The 21,633-nt window shown below is 45.5% G+C and overlaps 2 protein-coding genes across 4 annotated transcripts in view; both read left to right on the top strand.

The window, feature by feature from the left end:
* Atos (atos homolog atossa) overlaps window positions 1-17,630 on the top strand; it is a gene marked incomplete at its 5' end in the record, with an annotated part of 46,553 nt that extends 28,923 nt beyond the window's left edge. Inside the window, 9 exon segments of the mRNA XM_077706632.1 lie at window positions 1,661-1,786; window positions 2,658-3,927; window positions 8,670-8,798; window positions 9,618-9,688; window positions 10,948-11,056; window positions 12,213-12,374; window positions 13,096-13,155; window positions 13,633-13,808; window positions 17,104-17,630. Coding sequence (XP_077562758.1) covers window positions 1,661-1,786; window positions 2,658-3,927; window positions 8,670-8,798; window positions 9,618-9,688; window positions 10,948-11,056; window positions 12,213-12,374; window positions 13,096-13,155; window positions 13,633-13,808; window positions 17,104-17,269 — 2,269 coding nt within the window. The 3' untranslated portion in view covers window positions 17,270-17,630.
* A 3,186-nt stretch (window positions 17,631-20,816) lies between these two features.
* Window positions 20,817-21,633, top strand: part of Wdr37 (WD repeat domain 37) — a 138,358-nt gene continuing 137,541 nt past the window's right edge. For all 3 annotated transcript variants that reach the window (XM_077706628.1, XM_077706627.1, XM_077706626.1), the window contains exons 1-2: window positions 20,817-20,975; window positions 21,215-21,364. In XM_077706628.1, coding sequence (XP_077562754.1) covers window positions 21,328-21,364 — 37 coding nt within the window. In that variant the 5' untranslated portion in view covers window positions 20,817-20,975; window positions 21,215-21,327. The remainder of the gene's footprint in view (window positions 20,976-21,214; window positions 21,365-21,633) is intronic.

Here is a 21,633-nt window from a genome sequence, read left to right as displayed (position 1 = left end):
CCAGGGCTTCCCAAACTAGAGGAGGGGCCTCCTCTAGTCTAACCATTGATCCTTGAAGCTCACCGCAATAAAGTTCACTCACTCACTCGCTCACTCGCTCGCGCGCGTTGCAGTGGCTAAGGCGTTGTGCTGCTGAGCATGAGGTCGTGGGTTCGATTCCCGGCCGCGGCGGCCGCTTTTTTGATGGAGGCGAAAAGCAGAAACGCCCATGTGTACGAGATTTCGGCGCACTTTAAAGATCCCCAGGTGGTAAAAATTAATCCGGGGCCCTACACTACTGCGTGCCTCATCGCCTGCGTCGGCGCGTTTAACCCTACAATCAGAGTCCTTCAATGCCTTTCTGGTCATGAAACTTCGCCGTCACGCTATGGAAGAGCTTCGTACGCTGCCGCGCCGCGGCGCTGGTGTTGATCGGAGGGCAGCCGGGGGCGTGGTCAGAGCGCGTTTGCCGGGGAACGGACCACGGAGTTAGATAAAACAGACGCTCGCCGCCTTATCAGCTGTGCGCTTTCGCTTTACATGTCGTGGGCCGCTCAAATGGACTTATCATTTTGTGAGTGGCAAAAAAATTTGGTGCAAACGGGCATGCTGCTACTGCGTTCCTGCCTGCCGGTCTGGCTACAGAGCAGCAGCGGCCGCCCGATGCCCTTTGATCTGCGGTGGCGCCACTCGTGGTAGCCTTTGTCCCCGTACGAAACTTGGCCGGGAGTTTCATGACCAGAGAAGCATTGAAGGACTCTGCTACAATCAATCGATAATCAACTCACTCACTCACTCACTCACTCACTCACTCACTCACTCACTCACTCACTCACTCACTCACTCACTCACTCACTCACTCACTCTCCCGCTCACTCACTCTCCCGCTCACTCACTCTCCCGCTCACTCACTCACTCACTCTCTCGCTCACTCACTCACTCTCCTGCTCACTCACTCACTCACTCTCCCGCTCACCCACTCACCGACTCTCCCGCTCACTCTGGAGGTTTCGAGTTGTAGAACAGGCAGCCCTGAAATGCTAAAATAATTTCTGCACTTGCACAATAAATTATATTTATATTGTATACCCATCATTTTACTCGGCCTCCTACATTTGTGAAATGACTTTGTCATAATTTGAACAGTCAATCCAGGGGTGGTATATTTGCCATAAAATGTGGCATGTACGCGATTATGTTAAAAAAAAGGGTTGTATTCTATGTTATATTTTGGTTCTTTTGCAGCCACATTTTCGTATTCTTTACCCTTTTATCACATTGCAGCTACATTCTCACATGAGCTTGAGACCCATAGTTCGTCTTCAGGAAGTAGCGCTCATATAACTACATGTGGTAAATTAGCTGACATGCAGCTAATATGCAGTAAATTAGGGACCTATGAGCTCCCTAGGCACACTACCTTTTGCTAACTCCTGCTAACTCTGCTTTCCTTTAACTTTTGCTGATCCTAAACAAAATATTTGCTGACTCGCCTCATTAACGTTGAGAAGTCGTTGTTACTATGCGTTTTCTTGCTAGGAAGCGTTGTTGCTCATTTATTGTGGAGCGGATATGAAGGAGGTTGGTAAAAATGAGCTGATCTGTAAATAGTGTGGCTTTTGTTCTGAACAGAGTGACCTTTCTTTTTGCCTGTCCCTCTCTTTCTTCTCGCCTCCCCTAGGGTTCCGGAAGCAACAGCGGCACCGCGGAACCTGATCCAGGCAATGCGGTCGTACCTGCACTTCTCACAGATTAGTGCATGGTACAGTCTGTCGGGTGGACGGAACCCTCGTAACATCTATTACAGGTACTGTCCCTCCTGGATAAATGCCTTGCCACAAGTAGTTTTTGCTGGAAGTGATTGCTTTTCTTTGCATGTTGCTTCTTAGGGTGTCAGGACTGAAACTGTTCCATTACTATTGCCTTGTGAGCCCTGTGGCCGTTTTTCTGATAGAACGGGAAGACAAAAGCCTGTGAGCAAGGCTATATAGGAATGCTTGTGTACAAGATTTTAAGCCGGTATTATGTATGGGCAGCATGAAATGGCCTTCGTGAACGTTGAGCACGAAGTGACCTTCTTGAACCGGCATAGCTGTTGTGCTGCTGACTTCGCAGGCTTAATTCTCACTTAGTATGGGAGCTGTTCTTTTCGTCGAGGCAGAAAACGAAATTCTGGTGAACATTAAATGTGGGTAAATTGAGTGGGAGCTAAACACCATTTCATATTGTGTAAATCATGCTGCACATAGCCTCTATCCGAATGGTATACAAATAATCTATGTTTTAAGTCATGAATTTGTTACTATTTCTTCTCGGAACAGCGCAAAGGGAAGAGGACGAGGCGTAGACGGGACACAACGCAGACTAACAACAGATGTTTATTGCACAAAATTACTTAAATACAAACTTCTGTTGCAACAAATGAGAGAAAGAGGGAAGATGAAGGAAACAAAAAGACATTTCAAGCCATCACTGCAGCTCACGTGCTGTCACCAGATAAAAAGGCAATTTCTTTGTCGGTTAACAACACAGAAAGGTAGCTGACGCACGTGTCGGCTACCCTTAGTTACTATTTCTTACTCTTTATACTCAAACCACTAAAACGTGTCCTGATGCTCTCAGCCCAGTTTTGCCGAACCGGAGGCAAATGCTGCGTTTCCGTCCATTCCACGCTGCAGGATATCGGTTCCGGGCGAGGCCTTCTCCAGCAAGTTCCTGTGCAACCCGCTAGTGCACAACTTTCCCGTGGCCAGCCTCGGACGCAGTGCATCCATCAAGGTGTCCGTCAAGTCCGTGCCCCGGTGTCCCTCGGGCATCCCCAGCATTGCCTGTGCCAAGCACGCCCTCCCCGTGCCTGCCACGCCCGCGGTTCTGAACGAGCCGCTGGGCACACCCATCACTGCCCGAAGCCGAAGCATCCGAGATGGCCCCGGCGAGAATGAGAGCGACGAGTCCCTCTCCAAGCACAAGCCCAAGAAAAAGCACAGCAGGGGAGGGGACCACCTGTCGGCAGACTTGCTGCTGGGCGAGAGCCTTCTGGACCCCCCTCAGTCGCTGCAAATGTACCCCAAGCGCTACCAGAGCCCCTCGCGATGCGGGAGCCCCAGCGTCGAAGCCCCGGAGCACCTCATGTTCAGAAGCCGAGCGCAGTCGCCCCTCGAACCGCCCAACAGGGAAGCCCCAGTGGTGGAGCGGAATCGGGGGAGGACTCCGAGGCGACCGGTCATAGAGCGCTTCCTCAAGAAGAGCGGAGAAGCTGTGCCTGGTGATGCATTTGTTTCGGACGGCCCCTGCACTAGCTCCGTTCAAGGGCCCAGGAGAGAAGAGCCCGCGACTGGCACTCCTTTTTGGCAGAGACAGCCGGCCCGCGAGAAAAGCCCCGCGACATCCGTGAAGGCGGCTGAACGCCCGCCGGGCCCCGTGCAGGCCGTCGCCGCGCAGTCACCGCACCCACTCTGTGATGAAAGCCACATCCGTGCAACGCAAAAGCCCAGTGAAAACAAACTGCTTGACAAATTTTCCCGCACTGCTTCCCCCGACCAGTGCTGTGCGGGCCTGATGCAAAGCTTCGAGGACCTGAGCCTTTGTCACATGAGCAAACCGTCGGCCAAACACAAACTGATCTCAGACAGCTCTAGTTCAGCGCAAGGGGAGCAGGCGGCGAAACGTGACTCTCAACGGACGTCGGAGCCCAATGTGAAGGGCCCCTGTGCTGAGAGGACAGCCGCGAGTGAGACGAAACGTAGGAATGTGGCGAAGGAGATTGAAGCCAGTGGTAGCCGGTGCGCTCACGCCGGTGAAAAGGAAGACGGAAGTCACAGTAAGCGAGCCCTCGGGCACAGTAAGACCTGGAGCGAAGGTCTGTGCGACCTGAAGCTGAAGGAAGGGGTGGTTGGCAAAGGCAGCCACATCTTCAGCAACCTCATTCACAAGCACAAAGTGAGGCAGGTGGGTACGCAGGGTCTGGAAGCGCTTTCTTTTGCCGTTGCTCGATTCTTAGTCTTTGTAATGCAGTGCAATCGATGCCTTATTTACATTTCAAGTGTGCTTTGAATAAAACTTCTATGTTGTTGTTTGGTCTCTCTTAGCCCTCTGCTTGTTTTGAGTTGCAACCATGGTGTAGGAAGTAATTAGGGGATGACACTGCACTCCAGAACGGTCCAGAAAACTACCTATGGGTCAGTCAGAATGAGGCAGTTCTTTTAAAAAATACAATAAAAGCTCGTTAATTTGAACTCTAAGACGATTGTAAAGTTGTTCGAATTAAGCGGAGCTTGAATTAGCGGGCGGGCGCTAAAATGAATGGACATGGCACCGCATTGCGCGGGCATAACACAAAGAAGCCACCTCTGGACGCGTTATCGTGAATTAAGCGCTACTACAAGTTTCTGGCAGGTCATTTCATGGATAATGACACTGTTTATGCTCTAAAACACGTTTATTTACACGGCAGAGTCACAGCAATCAAAATTAAAAGTCAGCGCCTACTGTGGAAGCGAAAACAGCTGTCACAGGAGCGTAGCACACGCTACTCTGTTTCCCTCCCCCCCCCCCCCCTTCCCTCCCTCTCGTTGTTTTGCATCTCAAGTAAATTTGGTTTGGTTGGGATTTTCAACACATTCTTGTCACTCCTGGCAGACTTCTTCTGCAAGAATCAGTGGAAGCCAGGGGATCCCAGTTCGAATGAACAGTTCTGGATAGCGACGGGTTTCGAATTATCAGGAGATTTCAAACCCCCATTGAAATATGCAGGGCTGTGCCGGGGCCAGGGCGTCAATTCGAATTAACGCAGTTCGAATTAACCGAGTTTGAATTTACAGGCGAGTTTGAATTTACAGGCGAGTTTGAATTGACGGGCTTTTACTGTAATGAGTGGCTTGACTGTAGGCGTACCAATTCACTGCACAGACTGAAAGGCCAGCGCAATTTTAGTGCCAGTCAGCCGCTTCTTCGCATTAACAAGGACCTTGTTTTCGTTTCTACTCCAATGGTACTCTGTGAATCTTGCTGTTTGTTTTAAGCATGCGCAGATTGCATTAGGTGAAGCACCTTGAGTGACCTAGTGTTGTTAGAACATGTCTTTTTCCATGGCTGAATAGAACTTGGTGTTCGAGCAACTTTCATTTGATAAATAAGCTTCCAACAAAATGACAACCACCCATGAACAGGCCTCTACAATGCACCCCCATGTTAGTTGTGGCTGTTCACACGCTGTGTTGCTAGATTGGTTTGCACAGTAAAGTTTTTCTAGGGATGCTGTTTGTTACAAGTGCAGCCAGAAAAGTGCAAAAAGGAAAGCGTCTAGTTTCAGTGGCATATGCCTGCCGGCCAAATATTGTAATTTTCATACCTTGCCAACATGGCAAACATGCAGATGCTACAGACCTACTGCACATGTGATGTCGTGAAGATGTGGTAGCTCTGGCATCAGTAGTGGCTGCAGCTGAAATAATAAAAATGCAGATAAATAAAAAGCTGGAGTGACATAAAAAGTACAAAGGTATTCCTCTTTTAGTTTGAGCCCAAGGAATGAGAACTACAGAGAAAAAAGAAAGATGACACAGGTGCTCAATCTGCAACCAGCTTTTTTCTTCTTTTTTTATAGAGCTTCGGTTTGTATAAGTACCACCTTTAACAGCAGGCAGGCACGCTATTTAGTTAGAACAGCACAGTTGAAAAGGCGAAATGGGCACATTGAACACGAAGTTTCTGCAGAGTTGGGTTCATTACCGAAGTTAAAGCATGGACACGGTATTAGCGATAGGTGTGCTCTTCTGCGTGGCAATGAACTTCCACTTTAGAAACGTTCCTCTTGAGTGGATGAATTTCACCCTTTACACCGTTGTTTTATAAAAAAAACAGCACATATCTTTCTGCTATTAAAGCTGGTATTTATACAAGGCGATGCTTGTAAGGTGCCTGTCCCATCTTTCTTTTCTTTTCCTTTCTCTTTTCTTTCCTTTCTTTTTTTTATTTTCTTGGTTGTCTCTGTGCTCTAATTTTAGAAAATGTATGAACCAGCTTGCCCGATCAATGCATCTTGTGGACGGGAATTTAACAAGAATGGTACTGAATGCCATGCAACAGCGGATAAGTTATTGCAGTGTGAATGCCGCAGAAATGATGCCTATACGACATAATTAACTCGCGTGATGATGGACGGCAGGGGGGTATGCGTACACCCTGAAGGGGTCAATGCGTTGCAGCTTTCTGCCGCCCATAAAGCAGCGAGTGTCATCGCCTATACTTCTTGCACAGTTGTTGCAACTTCAAAAGAAAAAGCCAGTGTCTTAACTTCCACCAACTTTCCGTCAGTGTCTTAATTCTAGACATGTTGAATACGCGCGCGCTCATTGATAGATGAGACGCGAGTGGTAACAAAAGCTTGCACATGTGTGATGTATTCGAGAGTGATACTGTCTTTGTTCTTGAACACACAGTCACTTTGCTCTCTCTGCTCGAGTTCCTTAACAATGAATTCCCTTCCCCTACAGAACGTCCTTAAGTGTTGCGGTCGATGAAGAATGGGCACAAATTGCGTCTTCGTTCTCACCTCTAGGCGGGCAGTTAGAATATTGTACGCCAACTTTGTAGAGTTACCTAAAGAGGCAGCAGCCGTTGTAAGTTACACAGAAGTGTCTCTTTTATACATACCTAATAAAAAGCAACCGGTTTTCCTTTTTTTCTGGTCTGAAGCACCATTTAGGCTCTGTAGTGCACAGTCTATTTTAACTTCGTTACCATAAAAGTAATACAGTAATATTTTCATCCTAAGAAGTCGCATCTTGCGTGCATCATTGACGACAATTCTACTGTCGATATTTTCAACTTCAAACTTCTGTCCAGAAATGTGTACACATTTTAGGGAAGCGAAGTTACAGATGGATTACCCTACTTGGAAAAACTATCTCCTTGTAATGGGTAATTTACAATCCACATTGTAATGTGAGCTTCGATATTGAAGTTTCGAGTTGTAGTGGCTTACGATTAACCTAGGACACCTATAGCTCATACGATTAACCAAGGGCAGCCCTTGTTAACATCACACTTTTTATTCTAACTTTTTAGGCTTCAGCTTATTCTGATGTAACTTTTAAGTCGTAAGCCGGTACAGACTATTGGTCATGTGGTTATTCAGGTAACTTAATTCTTGCCCACACACATTTGCATGCTATAACAGCAGATGTGGGCACGTGGATGCTCTGTTTGAATTAGAAGTCAAAATAAAGCTTGACTTTTACATATTTTTTGTTGTGTGTACTCAGCTGGATGGACATTATAAATTTAAACAAAAGTAAATGCTTTTACGTTCTTCTTAAATGCGCAGTCAATATCTTTTTGTGCTGTACATTGTGCATGTTCCTGTCATAAATGCAGTTACATAAAAGCTACGCGTGGCTAGTAAATGTCATTATTTCTTTTATATTTTCTGACATAAATAAAGAAGCTGTGGTTCCTTTTTGGCGGCAGTCTCTCTCGTTTTAGCTGGTGAAGTATATTGCTTGAAGTTGGCACCGTGCCTTGCAAAAAAAATTAGTGAAATAAACGTGAGAGATGGTGCTCTCCTAAATGGGGTGAAAGTTGGCCACGCACGAGGAAATTGTCACAAACTAGTCACTACAATATCTTAAATAATTATCTAAACAAGGAAACAAAATACAACATTATAACAGACCTCAACACCTGGCAGCATAAGAGAATTGTGCAATACAAAAAGGACTTAAGTTTTCAATGCAATAATTAGCCTTGCCTAATGAGTAAGCATCATAAAGTGTTGTTTGTGCAGAATTGCTTGCCTTGTCGCATTTATATAATGCAAACGGAATTTCATCTTCCAATTTTCGATCTGATACCGCACTCTGCTATAGACGTCGTGTGTAATGTGCTTGCAAGAGTAATAGATGTTTGGCAAGTTGAAAGCTGACAAGCATCTATGCACTGTCCACAGTGCAAAAATACTAGTAAGCAATGTTAGATGATTATTTATTCAAGGACGGGCGAGATGGTTGGAGTGCCAGGGTTAGGGGTCACAAAAGGCAATACAAAACTTTTGCCTCAATGCCGAACTAGAGCAAAAAGCCCTTCTTTCGAATGCAAGTAATCCTAAATCAATTTTATGATAACCATAAAAGCCTGGGACATTCATTAACAAGTTGCACGCATCATTTTGTACTCTTGATTACAATTATGACCCTCAGGATGATTAATACTGATAGGTAGGTGCAGTGTACTCTTTCATCTTCAGTTGTCTTGGGTGAGTCAAAAAATTACAAAAAAAAATGCACTAGGAAAGGAATAGGTATAATAAAGTAAAGCAGGTCCTCGAGGGAATCAGTAGTTCCGACTTGCCTCATAGTCAACCGAATAGGCCGTGTCTCTTTTAATCATTTTTATTTTATTTGGCAACCCCATACAAATGTTCTGTGCTACATGGACTCTCAGAATGAAAACATGAATTGATAAAACTGGATGGTGCATCCCAAATTAAAATCTCAACGTAATTCCACTCGCCAGCAAGTGCACTCCACAGCTTCTTTACGACTGTCATTCCCAGAATGGTGCTTCACTATTAGCGAGTTTTCTTCCCCCTTTGTCCGTGTGCTCCCCACCCCCGTTCACTACTTGTTCTACCACCTCGCAATGTGAGCGGACAGCATCTTCATGTGGCTGCTCCGTTGCTTTTGCTCCAGATGATGTGCAAAGCACGGAATCATCCAGTGCCTACGGCGGCGGAGCGCGCTCAGTTCCGCCGCTCTTTGGACAGTGCCACCTCAATGGTCTTCCATCAGAAGACTGGTCTGCCACTAACTTCTAGTCCCGTGAGTCTGCCGAGGGAACTGGCCGCATCGTTAAGGAAGGGCTGTGTGTTTAATGTATCCCTTCGTGTTTCTTCAAGGTGGCTCTATCTTGCCCAGCTTTGCTTAAATTTCTGAGATTGTTTGCCGGTTGTATAATATATAGGCAAGCCATTCTCTGCTTGTTCAGAATACTTTATTATTGCAAATTCTTGCTTCACATGCGTAAGACAGGATTGTAGGGCCAGAAGCTTCCAGTAAAACAAAATTGGCAGTTGCAGTGTGCTTATTTTTTGTTTACTGTAAAACTGAATTGTATCTTAGATTATTTGTGTTGTTATATAAGAATTTGGGGGCTACTTACTGTCATAATTAATTTCACCTGAAGTACCAGTCCTGGCTGGTGATAACTGTGGTTGAAATGTCCTCGACATGGTGAACTCAACTAGGTCCATGATAGGGGATTGGTGCTCTTAGAGAGATTGGCCTGGTCATGAAAGGGGTCTGGCTAAGCATGAAGGGGGATTGACCATAACCGAGGAGATGGGCTGTGATCAAGGTTCAAAACTGGCGACCTCTGCCATTCTCCGTCCTCTGCCTTCATGCATGTTGGTAAACTTGGATTGGGAAAACTTTTTCTCCAGGAGGTGCCACTCTTTTCTTTATCTTTGTATGGCCTTGAGAGAATGTGTCTTGGAATTGCAACTTCAACGGATAACCACGAATCTGGAAATCGTAGTCATTACTACGGAGTGATACTGTGTGCTTGTTCCGCAGGAATGGTTTTGCATTGCTGAACACATTGCTTGCAATCTGTAGCCAAATGTGCTTTCCCTGTTTCAGGCTCCTCTCCGAAAGTCTGGAGCCAGTTTTGATTTTGACAGCAGCCTGACTTCTGTGTCTGCAATTAAGAGGTCAGTTCGCTGCGCTATTTTTTCTTTAGTAGCAGGCACTGTAGTGTTGTGGCACACTGCTCACTATATTATGGGCACTGCTCCTTTCTTTTAATGCATGCATATACATGCTGCATGCATATCCGTGCATGGAGTGGGCGGCCTTTGCCTTATTATAGGCTGCCTCAGCATTTCAAGAAGTGCTGAGCTCCGTGTACACTAGTTTCACAACAGCTTTCATAGCTAGGCACTCATAGGATAGCTCACCTGTTGGGAGCTGCATGATTTTATTCTCTTTCCGAAAGTTCTTGCAATAATTTTGGAGCATAACTGCACAAAATTGCATGTCGCATGTACTGTAATTACTGCGATGCAACTGTGCATTACCCTTTTGAAAGATATAACAATTATAAAATTTTGTCATGTAAAAAATGTTTCAAAAATTTAATTGAGGACATGTGACAGTTGATCAAGAAAAATAGACCCCAGAAATTTTAGAATACGCTACGTGTGGAAAATTGAAAGATTATGGCTGTGAATTGGTAATGGAAGGGGTCAGAAACTTTTTTTTTTTGTGCCAAGCTATGTCCAGACTTGTGATTTGCTTGTATTTGGTGTTGCAGCTTACTGAAGGGGTAAGCTGACTGTTCACCTCTCACAAAATTACTTCTCAGATATCCATTCTCTCTGCAGTTGTGGCGTGCATGTGTTTCTTTGCTCATGGGTGGTTACATCTAACTCGGATCACTTATACGGGATTTCTCTTCCGTACTTGCGGCAAAAATTTACTGCAGACGTGTGTGATATGTAAAATTTACGCAATGTTTTAAGTGATGTAGGAATCTGATTGCTACTGCACATATGTTTGATACATAAAATTTTCAATGTATAGAGAGCATAAAAATGTGGTTGTTAATATACCTTCCTGCTGTCATCTGTGGTGCATTTAAATAAATAGAAAGTAACACAATAAGGTAGATTCGGAATCAAAATGGAAGCCCAAATCAACCAGGCTAAACTTCGAGTAAAGCTAGTAAAGCTCACATCGGAAGGCTTATTGAAACCATTAAAACTTTCGATTTTCTGATTTGGCAAGCTAAAGTTAAGCTACCATTCTGGGATTTTGCTCAATGTAGAGCGGTAGGCAGTATGCCACTGCATGAGGTATGTGAAATTTCCTATGAGGTGTAAATTTTAGCGTGAATGCAGTGTTCTCCTAGTCGTGTGTTTCATGTTCAGGCATGTTGAACTGATCACGTCATCCGTGTTGCGCATTTCAGGGCATTGTTTGAGAAAGAACCTGAGGAGGAAGAAGCGTCGCCGGAAGAGATAATCAGCTCGAGCGCTCCGGCATCTACCACCACGAGCAGCCTCATTGTTAACTTTGAGGTATGTTTTTCTATTCCGTTATTGATTCAATGCTCGTAATGCATGTCGGAATAAGCCCGTGTTGTAATTTAGAGCTCACATTGTCACAAGGTGAGCTGCCATGTACATTTCTGTACCTCAATTTCAACCAGATGCCCACAAGGATAGAAATTAAGTCGTGCACTATGCCTTTGGTTTAAGCAACTTATGTTTGCAATTCCTCACCTGAAGGGATAACATTTATTGTTGTATGAGATTTCTTTTACTGATGTATTCATTGCTAGATGACTTGCTTTATACATGCCAGGCCAAACATTTGCAATAGACCCCTATTTAGTCAATTTTGCTCGAGCTGAGTTTTGAAACAAGCCCTACGAGGGTGGCATTTCTAGTTTGAGTTTAACTAGAAACCACATAATGTCTCGCAGTTTGTGTCGAACTTGGACTTCTGTGATGTGTGGCCAGTCAAAACACTGCCCGAAAGCAGTATGATAATGTTCTGGGGAAGTTACTGAAGTGCGAAAAGTTGGGCGTCTGTCCCGTCTGCATTCCTTTCTGATGTTCGCATCCTTTTTGCGCTAGGAAACATGCCTAAGTTAGCTTGCAGGGTTGCTAAACATACATTTGCAGGCACTGGTTGTGAAGAGGGTAGAAAAGGTTTCTCTGAAATAAACACCGAATAAACCAAACACACTTCCACAATTCTTCAAGCTCGGCTTACTGGGAGTGTGGTGCAACCTCGCTTAATTACTGTCTGAAGCGCATTTTGCCCTCTAGTTTTTGTTGGAGCAGAACTCTTGCTACGATCTCATGGGCACACAAATTATGTCTAGCTTTATGTTTGGTCTTCTCTGAGAGGGGCTTGATCACAAAAGGACAATTGCGCTGCGAATCTAACAAAACTACCGCAGTGTATTTTCGATCACAACACATTGCTGAGCTATGCGCTATTGCACGCCTGTTGAATTTGCTAGCATGTGCGAATGGTCTAGCTTGCCCTGTGTGCAAGGGCACGCGTGTGTGACACAGGGCCCTGAGCACATCGTCAGTGTGCGTGAAGCAAGTTGGAAGAGATTGATCAGCCTTTTTGGCTTTTGTTTTGCCCCTCGTGCCAGTGGCTGGACTTTTTACCGGGCTTTTCACCTCCGTCCATCTTGCTTTTCTCTGCGCTGCGCAGGAGTCTGTCCTGAACGGCCGCCTGGAGCCCGTGAGCACGGTGCAGGGCTTTGTGGCTGAGATTGGCGCCAGCGGCTCCTTCTGCCCGAGGCACATCACCCTCCCTGTGACCGTTTTCTTCTACTCGCTACAGGACATCGAGAAAGTCGTCTCGCCTTATCTGGTGAGGCACGGCTATGTGGCATCTTAGCTATGTTCAGACTACTGACGTTGCAGCCATATCGTGCGCTATGGTCGTAAAAAAACGGCGTTTCACGCAGTTCGGTTGGCTGAGACGTCAAGTGACGTCATTATTTAAAGATAGTATTACGAGAGTTGCGACAACATTCTGAACCCGGCCTTATTCGTGCTTGTTGAAAGATGAATTACTGTATGCAAAAATCATGGCATTGCTTTCAAGCATTAGAACCTGAGCTTGAATTTGGGAAAAAAACTGTGATATAGCATTTGGCTAAATGACTTGGCTAAAAACTTAACCTTTAATGAAATTTCTGGAATGCGGGCACCGTGTATCACTTTTGTAGTGTTTGTAATGTGCGTGTTCTAAAAATGATTCAAAAGGCATTTTTGTCTAGCAGCGGTGGCTATTTGTTTCAGTAATCATAAATTGAATGAAGCCGCTTTAAATTTAAACAGCATTGAGCTAGTACTTTGGGACAGGGGTTAGAGTCTTGAGTTGATAAGTGATGGCGATAATCTGGTGCCTTGCCTGCTTCGTTATCAGGTTGTGTACATTGGTGTAGCCTTGTCCGATAGCTCAGAACCGAATGTTTTGTTATTAGAGCAAAAATGTTATATACTGTTTGGGAGAGCAGTGCATTCATAAATATTTGTGGCAAAGTGCGCATAGTACCTCACAACTTTCCTTTTTTTCTTTTTTTCAGGGTCATATAAATCTTGGAATGAAAGGTTACCATGTTCCAAAGACTGGAACAATCCAAGTGGTGAGTTCGGCAAATGATTGCCTTGCCTTGTTAAATCCTCAACGTGCACATCGGATTTTTTTTTTTTTTTTTTTTATCTAACGTTTCGATCAAACTGCTGGCCTAGCTGCTGTTATGGAAATTCTTGAAGTGGTGCCTGTTTAACACGGCCGTTCATTCCTACCACACATCAGAAGTGCGAAAGTACGCAAGAAAATGGCCTGTGTGGGTTAGATTTTTTTATTAAATGAGTTTTTTTTCTGTAAATGCCATGATCGAGGTGTTGACAAATTGTTCTTGTGGGCGTCCATCTTGTGAGCAAGTCTAAAACTTTCAGTGAAAAGCTGACGTTGCAGTGCAGCTCGGGGAAATGCTCAGTGTGCTTTGAGATGAGCCCAAGGTGAGGCGACGTTATGCCTCCTGTGGTGTGTATACAGGTGCCTTGCATCGTCACAGTGCTGACGTTGATCCCTGTGCACGATGGTGCTGTCTGTGCAGACGCTGTTCAACCCGCACCACACGGTGGTGAAGATGTTTGTGGTGCGCTACGACCTGTCGGACATGCCCCCCAACTGCCAGACGTTCATCCGACAGCGCACGCTGTTCATGCCCACGGATGGCTCTGAGACGGACCCCGAGGCCAGCCGCTGGCTCCGGTACCTCATCCACCTCAGGTAGGTGGATGAGGTGGGAATTTTGCGTAAAGAAATCCGTGGTGTTTTTCTGCTTTTTCTTGACCTCCATGTCGCTGAGCGCTCCTTCCTGGAGTGTTTAAAACCTCGCACTCGTCTCCTCATTCACGGTACCCAAGCTCAGTGCACACCTCAACACGTCGAAGCACATGCAGGGTGTTGCTCCCCACCTCGTCCGTGTTAAATACGTCCTGTGCTTTGTACTCCAGTATAATCGCCGGCAGCGTGTTGGCCATCCAGTCACTCACCACTGAATCGTCCACCTTCTTTCCTTCATCGCACACGCATGGTTTTGTATACAAGGCCATGCCGCTGCTTCAAATGGTGGACCCACCCGCTGTAGGAGGCGGAGGAGGAAAAACTTTATTCAAACGCAACATTAAGCATTGAGAATGTTCAGGGCCAGGTTCACCAATGCCAACTGGTCCGTGAGGCTAGCCAAGTCCGCCACGTTGAAGGAGGAGGGTGGAAATTCTTAATTCCAAGCAAAAGGGCGATGTCATCGGCTTTCTCCCAGAGCACTTTTCTGCCAACATTGACTCCAGCCGCAGTCACTTCATTGAACCACGTCAGGAGGATGTCTTCAAGCTGGACATCCTGGGCTGCCTTGGCCTGCATGAAGTTCACTTCAAAGCGCTGCACGTTTTGCAAGATCACGTTGCATTGCCCAACAATGGAGCACAGTGCCAAGCTCTTTTGCCAAGTTGCTACGCTTCCTTTTTGGTTTACTGTCGACTTTATTCGGAATCTTTAGCTTCTGCTTGAAGGAAAGGGCTTTCCTTTTACGTGACATAGCTGTTAGTCTGGTTGATTTGGTTGGGAGAAGCTCGTTCACAGTAAAAACCTCACACACTCATCTCTGCAACCGGATATCCACCGTAAGCTGATGGCGGCAACGGCAAGGAGCAAGTCGAAAGTCCCCGCAATCCAAAGGTGCGGCACCCCACCCAAGACCAAGAGATGCCAGCAACTGAGTTACATCGAGTCCAGGGGTGAGACAGCCCAAAGAGATTTAGGAGCAGTTTTCGGAGCAGCAAAATTTCGATTTTGGAGCAGAAGAATCTTGATTTGGAGCAGTTAGGGACATTTATTACATCGTCTTGTGAGCTTAAAAAATCAATTTCAGCAATATTTGAAGGGTCAAGTACACATTCCAATCAGTTTTGAATACACAGAACACTGAAACAGCCTTACATGAAAGAATTTTGTAAGAGTATCACAAAGTTCTAACTGCACTTCCTTCTTCCTAATTAGTGATATTGTGTTGCGGCCGTTCGCAACCTTGACAACAAAACTGCCGTTAACATCATCAAATTTAAGGGCTCTGCAATTGTGGCATGTTTTTTTACCGTTTCAATACTAAAATTATTATTTTTGTAATCCCAGGCTGCGTTGTACAAACGAGTGTAGTCACGGCAACAGTTGAGCAACTTCGAGCTAACGGACGCATAGCCCAACCAGCCTACCCGTTTCAGTCCCCGGGGCGCACGTTCACCCCATGGTCATTTGAGTAGCGTTACTTTTTAGCCACCTAGATTTTGGCATTAAATTTCACTTCGCATACATCAAGTGTTATTAGTCGCATGCTGTGGTTCAGGCCTGTTCAGGCAGCTATTGGGCGCTGCCTGAATAGGTCGCGGCGCCGCAGCAAAGCCCGCAACTTTCGGGTCGACCGTTCCATCCCCGAGGCTCGTGATCGCGCTTCGAAGCACAGCAACACCTCAGCCTTTTATAATACCACAGCGAGCCAAAAAGTTCACTTCACGAACCCGATTATAGACGCACACACCGCGTTTTCGCACTCAAGGACAAGCAACGCCGAAGTCGTAGGCCCCACATTTCAATCAACTTTTTTTTTTCGAGCCGCACAACTTCTCGTAATCTCGCACCAATCTCAAACCATATCCCCGCGTTAACGTCACTCTGTTCAGAGCCACAACTGATAGAATGAATGTACTGGAGCCCAGCTGATAGCGTAAAATAAACCATGGAAAATATCGGCGATGCACACTGAGCACGTGAAGTAGGCAGCAGCAGCCGGATCAGGCGGCGGCCATGTTTGTAGCCACAGCGATGCCCAATCAGGAAGGCAGTTTCAGCGAATCCGGACGGAAAGCCAATCGTGTTTTAGAAGCTATTGTTTGCTTCATTTCAGTCTTTCTATTTTTGCCATTTCTGTGTTTGCAATTGACCGACAATAAAAGTGGTGACCGGGATGCGGGAGGCTTTCGTCCCTGCCAGAACTGACATGAGCATCAAAATCCGTGCCTTTTAGGTTCTTCTGGAGCAGTTTGGCGCAATTTTCGCAATTTTCATGCTTTTGGAGCAGCTTGGCGCAGGAAAATGGAATTGTATCAAAAAGGCGCAATATACGCAGCTGTCTCACCCCTGCGAGTCGCTAGCCGACTGCATCATAAGTGCCTGCCTGCGTAAAACTATCTAACTGTTCTCCTCCTTTGAGTGGTGTTGCCCAGAACCGAACGGCACGGCCGTGGTAGACTTGGCGCGCCGCGTGTGTGCCTTGCCGTTCCAGGGGAAAGAATGACAAAGAGGAGAAAGAGCCCGTATGTCCATTTCTAAAAAATAAAGAGTGGCAAAGAGTGCTTGTACTTCGTCAACGCTTGCTAGCTCGCCAGCTTGTTCGTATCATCCATGGAGGTCCATTTGTAACAGCCGAAATTTTGCCCATTGCAAACAATGTAATTTCGCCACGAGTTCTCAGAAATTCGTATCATCCCAAAATTCTTATCATGCAGAATCATTGTATCATTGAGTTGAGATTCCACTGTATCAACAAATCTTTTTTTTTTTCCTTTTCTTTTTCAGAGCGATGATAAATCAAATTCTGTTGTGTAATCCTAGCTACAATGCTATTATCATTTCATTTTCTTTGTGTGTGTGTGTGTGTGTGTGTGTGTGTGTGTGTGTGTGTGTGGGTGTGTGTGTGTGTGTGTGTGTGTGTGTGTCTCAGAAACGACTATTTTAGACTTGTAGTCAAAACAGTTAGTTAGGCTCAATGTAAGCTTGCAAGTTTAAAGGGGTGCATTATTATTTAGAGCATTACAAAAAACACCAAGAGCAACATTCAGGATAATCTTCCTTAAAAAAAAAAAAGAGGAAACTTTTTTCTACACATCTGTCGAAAAAACATGTACATCGTACACATAGCAAAGAAACGACGACTTCTTATTCACTGCAAAGCAGCTGGGGTCAGGGTGTGAAACATCTTTCTGTTGAGCTCACACCTGAGACCCCGCGCCTGTTCTCGACCACGCAGGTTTGCCAGCTCGAGGTCGGGCCGCATCTACCTTCACACCGACGTGCGCATCATCGTGTTCCGGAAAAGCGACCTGGACGCAGCCACCATTCACGGCGATCACCCCTACGAGCTTCGCTCCTTCACCCAGTGTCCTGTCAACCCCAAGTTCTCCCCCTGCGAGTAGTGACGACCGCGGGGCCTTCTTGGACGCCAGAGCTGCTGGAGGGAGGACGTACAAGGCTCACTCTTCCACGCCCACATAATACTGTACTGGCTGTTTCCCCGCTTACCCTTATTGTTTTGGTTTGAATAGAGTGATCTCTTTTATTATGGCTGTGCAGACTTGAATAAACATCCGTAGAGTGGGCACATCTCCCCGTGAGACGACGGGCCGGCCATACCCCCCCCCCTTTTTTTATTTTTTTGCCTGTTGTTGAGAGTAAAAAAAAAATATTGTTCACGTATGTTGTTAACTTATTGTCTAAAAGACTCTAATAAACCTTTAGGACTATATGTAGGAATAAAACTTGTGTGTTTTGTCTCTTTATTCTGCTCCTGGACATCTTCGATCGGGCTTTGCCATTTCCAGTTTTCCAGCTTTGTTTTGACGCCCTCGATAAAGTTTATTCTCTCTGTGATGTTGACTTGAAGGTTGCAGTGCGATATGCATGGAAGAGACTAGTAGAAGCGTATACACCGGCAATGCAATGTATGTCCGGTGCGTATATGTTTCTACTTGTCTGCTTTGCGCTGCAGCTTTGAAATTGGACCACAAGACAAGGACGACCACAAGACAATATCCCGATTATGGAAATTTAACTGGGTGCAGCCCCATATTTCCCAACACTTATCTCACTTGGTGGGTGGTACAGTGATACAGGTGTACAAACTGAGGATAATTTTTTGTGGGTATCAACACATGCAGGTGCCAGGCAAAACATCGCAATGAATCTATTCTACACGCAGGGCTTGTCAAAACAAAACTGGCTCCCGCAGTAAAGCAGCTGGATTTACAAATTTGTCAGAGCTTATCTATAGTTCATACCACAAGCTAGGTGCAGCACTGTGGAGGCTACATTGTTGTCAACAGTGCGCCCACTAAGGGCGCCTAACTCGCCGTGAAGGGGGTCCTGAAAGGACATTCCCTTCTCCCCTCTCGGTAAGTGGAACCGCAAGGCCCTGGCGCCTTTTGTCGCTTCCTTCACGATGAGGCGCGCCCTGAGGGGATGGGCTGTTGACAACAATGAAGCCTCCACAGTGCAGCATCTAGCTTGTGGTATAAACTATAGGTTTTTTTTAAGAGGGGGTACAAATCCATTTTGCAACAAAGCTGTTGGCATGAGGATAAAAGCAATTTCTGACCAAAGCAAATTTGCTTGCAATTCTTTTCCGCGAGCAGAAACTCTACATCATGCTGCACCCCTTGGATATACCGCTACTGTCTTTGCAGGCCCTCTCCTATTTTAAACTGCAGAACGGAACTGCTGCTTCATTCCTACAAATAGTAATTGACTTGTGGACGCCTTATAAACATTGAAAAACTGGGCAGTAATCGGCAGCTGCTGTCCTTGCAATACAAAGGTAATTTTACTGACATTTGTTTTCAGGATCTGTAATTTATAATTTATATTACCTTTGGGCAATATTGAGGAAGTATTTAGTAATGCAGTTCAAACAAAAAATTTTCCCGCCTTTGGTTTTAGTTCAATACAGCAGCCTGCAGCCTTTCCAATTTTGTTACTTCAGTATGTTGCAAAGATTGGCGTTTGACCTGTACTGGAAACATGGGCCAATTTCACTGTGGGCGGAAAGTAACTTGTTTGGCTGCATTATGTACCGGTACCATATGTTACAGCAAATAATGAAATTCACCTATATAATTTTGTTTCAGTTGTGTGTTGGCAGAATGTACCAACTTATTTTTGTTCTTTATCACCTGTCCACAGATGAAATTGTAGAGATTTTTTTTTTGTTTACAAACGATTGGCATTGGGGTTTTCCCTGTATTTTCATGCTAGTACGAGTACATAGCACCTACATACTTTTTTGGTTTTGGGTCTGCTACTACGTGCAGATAGAGCATATGTTCAAGCTTCTTGCTAACTTTTCTGTAGAGTAGAACCAACCTAAATTACTACAATACCGTTTAAATTGGTGTTTTGGTTGGATATAATTGGATCTTGGATATAATCTACAGCAATGTCATTGGTCGAAATGCTTTTCATTTCAGCTAATGAGTTGCAGTACCACTCAGGTCTCACTTCAAACAGCATTCCTGTGGTCCAGCGTATATTTTACAGGTTGTCCTAGCATTAAGAATGGACTCTGGTATTACCTAATCTAGCATCGCACGAGTTCTGTCAGGCATCTTAGAAGTAACTAATGATAGTATTTTATTATAGAGGTAAATGTATTTACACGTGCTATTATTCAATTTAGAGCAAATTTTGTATATGCATGCTCTTTCATAATGCAATATAAAAAAAAGTTATTTTCATACCCAGGAGAAAATGTAGCTGGTCCCAGCTGGTTTATGGTTAAATTCCCAGCCAGCTGGTTTATGGTTAAATTCCCAGCTGGGAATTTAACCATAAACCAGCTGGGACCAGCTACCATTTTCTCTTGGGTATCACCGTACACCAATACAAGATGTCAAAGCATGACAGCGTAAAACCCTAAATTTCCCCTCTATCCAGGATAGTAACGTCTTTTAGCCTACTTAAATGCAAGGTTATTTTTTCCCTTGACAGAAGATAATCTCGAAGCCCATTTCTGAGTAGTGTTGTCAGCCTCGTCATACACAGCCACACATGCCCCATCATCCTCACAAACCTATTCGTACTCGAGCAACCTGCTGCAACCGCAAAAAGCATTTCCTCTAGCTGTTTTTCACGGTAACATCTTCTAGCCGTTTGTTCATGCTGGAAGCTGGCTACCCTGCAGGCATGGTGAGTCTGCGGTGAAGCAACCTTAGCGAGCCACTTGCAAGGCGTGCAAACTTGCTTTTTTTTTTTTTTTTTCCTTAACTTTTCCGCCAGCTAACCAGACTCATCCTCCCACCCAAGGGGCACAGTAGGCTCCTCCGAAATTTTAAATTTTCGCGGACGTCGAAATGCCCGCTCTAGAGGGAGAATAGGGTCCACTACACCCCCTTGTCCCTCTTGACAGAGTGCTCTCTTTCTGTCCTTTACCGCAAAATATCAATTAAAATTTCCCCCATAAAGTTTCAGCATGTTATGGTACCGTAATTTAGAAAAACGTGTTGTCTTGTTGCTCTAGCGCCATTCGGTTGAAAAGACATGAAGAATCAATGGTATTTCATTCGAGCCCGTAAAATACGTACAGTGTGAACGCCAGCGAAAACTACAGAAATTTGGCCATTTCGTGGTTATTCTGTATTACCCGTTTGCGCAGCAACCTTTTTAATTTTTCAGAAATGACAGCACCCGCTCGTACGAACGGTTTTTGCGTGCTAGACGGGAGACGGCAACATGCAATCAATCACGGTGAACCGCTAATGCCACACTTCATAACTCCGGTTAAAGTGGAAAAATTAAGCCCACGGTGCATTACACCGTGCTTAAACCCTAAGTTGTGGTTTCCGGCAGTTCTTTGCGTCAAAACCGTTTTCAGTGGGTGTACCATGCACCTTGAACCTTTTGACCACCCTTCTGTGTTATTTGTCCAGGCAGCGATCTAGGGCAAAGTTTCAATGCCTGCTACTAGGTGCCGCCACGTTCATCAGGGCGACCATTAATTGGGAAGTGTTTTGACAGGACATCGGGCACTTCGTAAATATGTGCCCTGCACTAAACGAATTTGTGATATAAGTAGGTGAACAGTGGTTCACCTTCCTTCGAGGACTGCTTGGATCACAGAAATAATTCGCGGTAAGAGCCAAGCCGTCCCCAGCGGCCGTATTGCCGTCGTCATGTCTACGAGCGTAGCGCATCGACCTTTGCGTGTTGCATGCCCCGCATAGGTTTGTTTATTGTGTTGGGGATATTTTAAGCTTGCTCTATATGCGGCCTTGTTTGGCAAGACCTTTATTGTTGCCAGGAGAGCGAGGATCATTAAGCGCTACGTAGGCCCCCTGCATGATCCAAAAATGACCCCATCTCCTTGACAGCGAAAACATGCCACACGACTCGGCCAACAAACCAAGCAAAACCAAGGGAATACGGAACCTTGCACGCGTCCTCAGTGACAAGGACTCAGACCTACCGTCTCCTTACGCCAAGAATGATGACGGCGAATCTGTACTGCCGTCTGCGTTCAGGTACGTGACCGGCGTAATTCACCTTTCGTGTCCCGATTAAAAAATATTGTGCATGTGGCGCGTTTGCTCCTTAAGCTCGCAACGACTTCTTTAGGCAAATACTTTTGCAATAATTGATTTTCTTCATTTACGGCAGTTGAGCCTGCTGGGAACAAAACTGTTACGATAGAATTACGCCACTACGCACGCCCACTGTGACTCGCGAGCCGGTACTACGCGGTTTGCTTCGTGCGCGAGGATCGTGTACTCCGCGGTTTTGTTTATTCGCC

The sequence above is a fragment of the Haemaphysalis longicornis genome, unplaced genomic scaffold, assembly GCF_048455015.1.
Source record: "Haemaphysalis longicornis isolate Haplotype H1 unplaced genomic scaffold, Haemaphysalis longicornis Haplotype H1 scaffold_4, whole genome shotgun sequence".
Classification (NCBI taxonomy): Eukaryota; Metazoa; Arthropoda; class Arachnida; order Ixodida; family Ixodidae; genus Haemaphysalis; species Haemaphysalis longicornis.
This window is presented reverse-complemented; position numbering and strand designations above follow the sequence as displayed.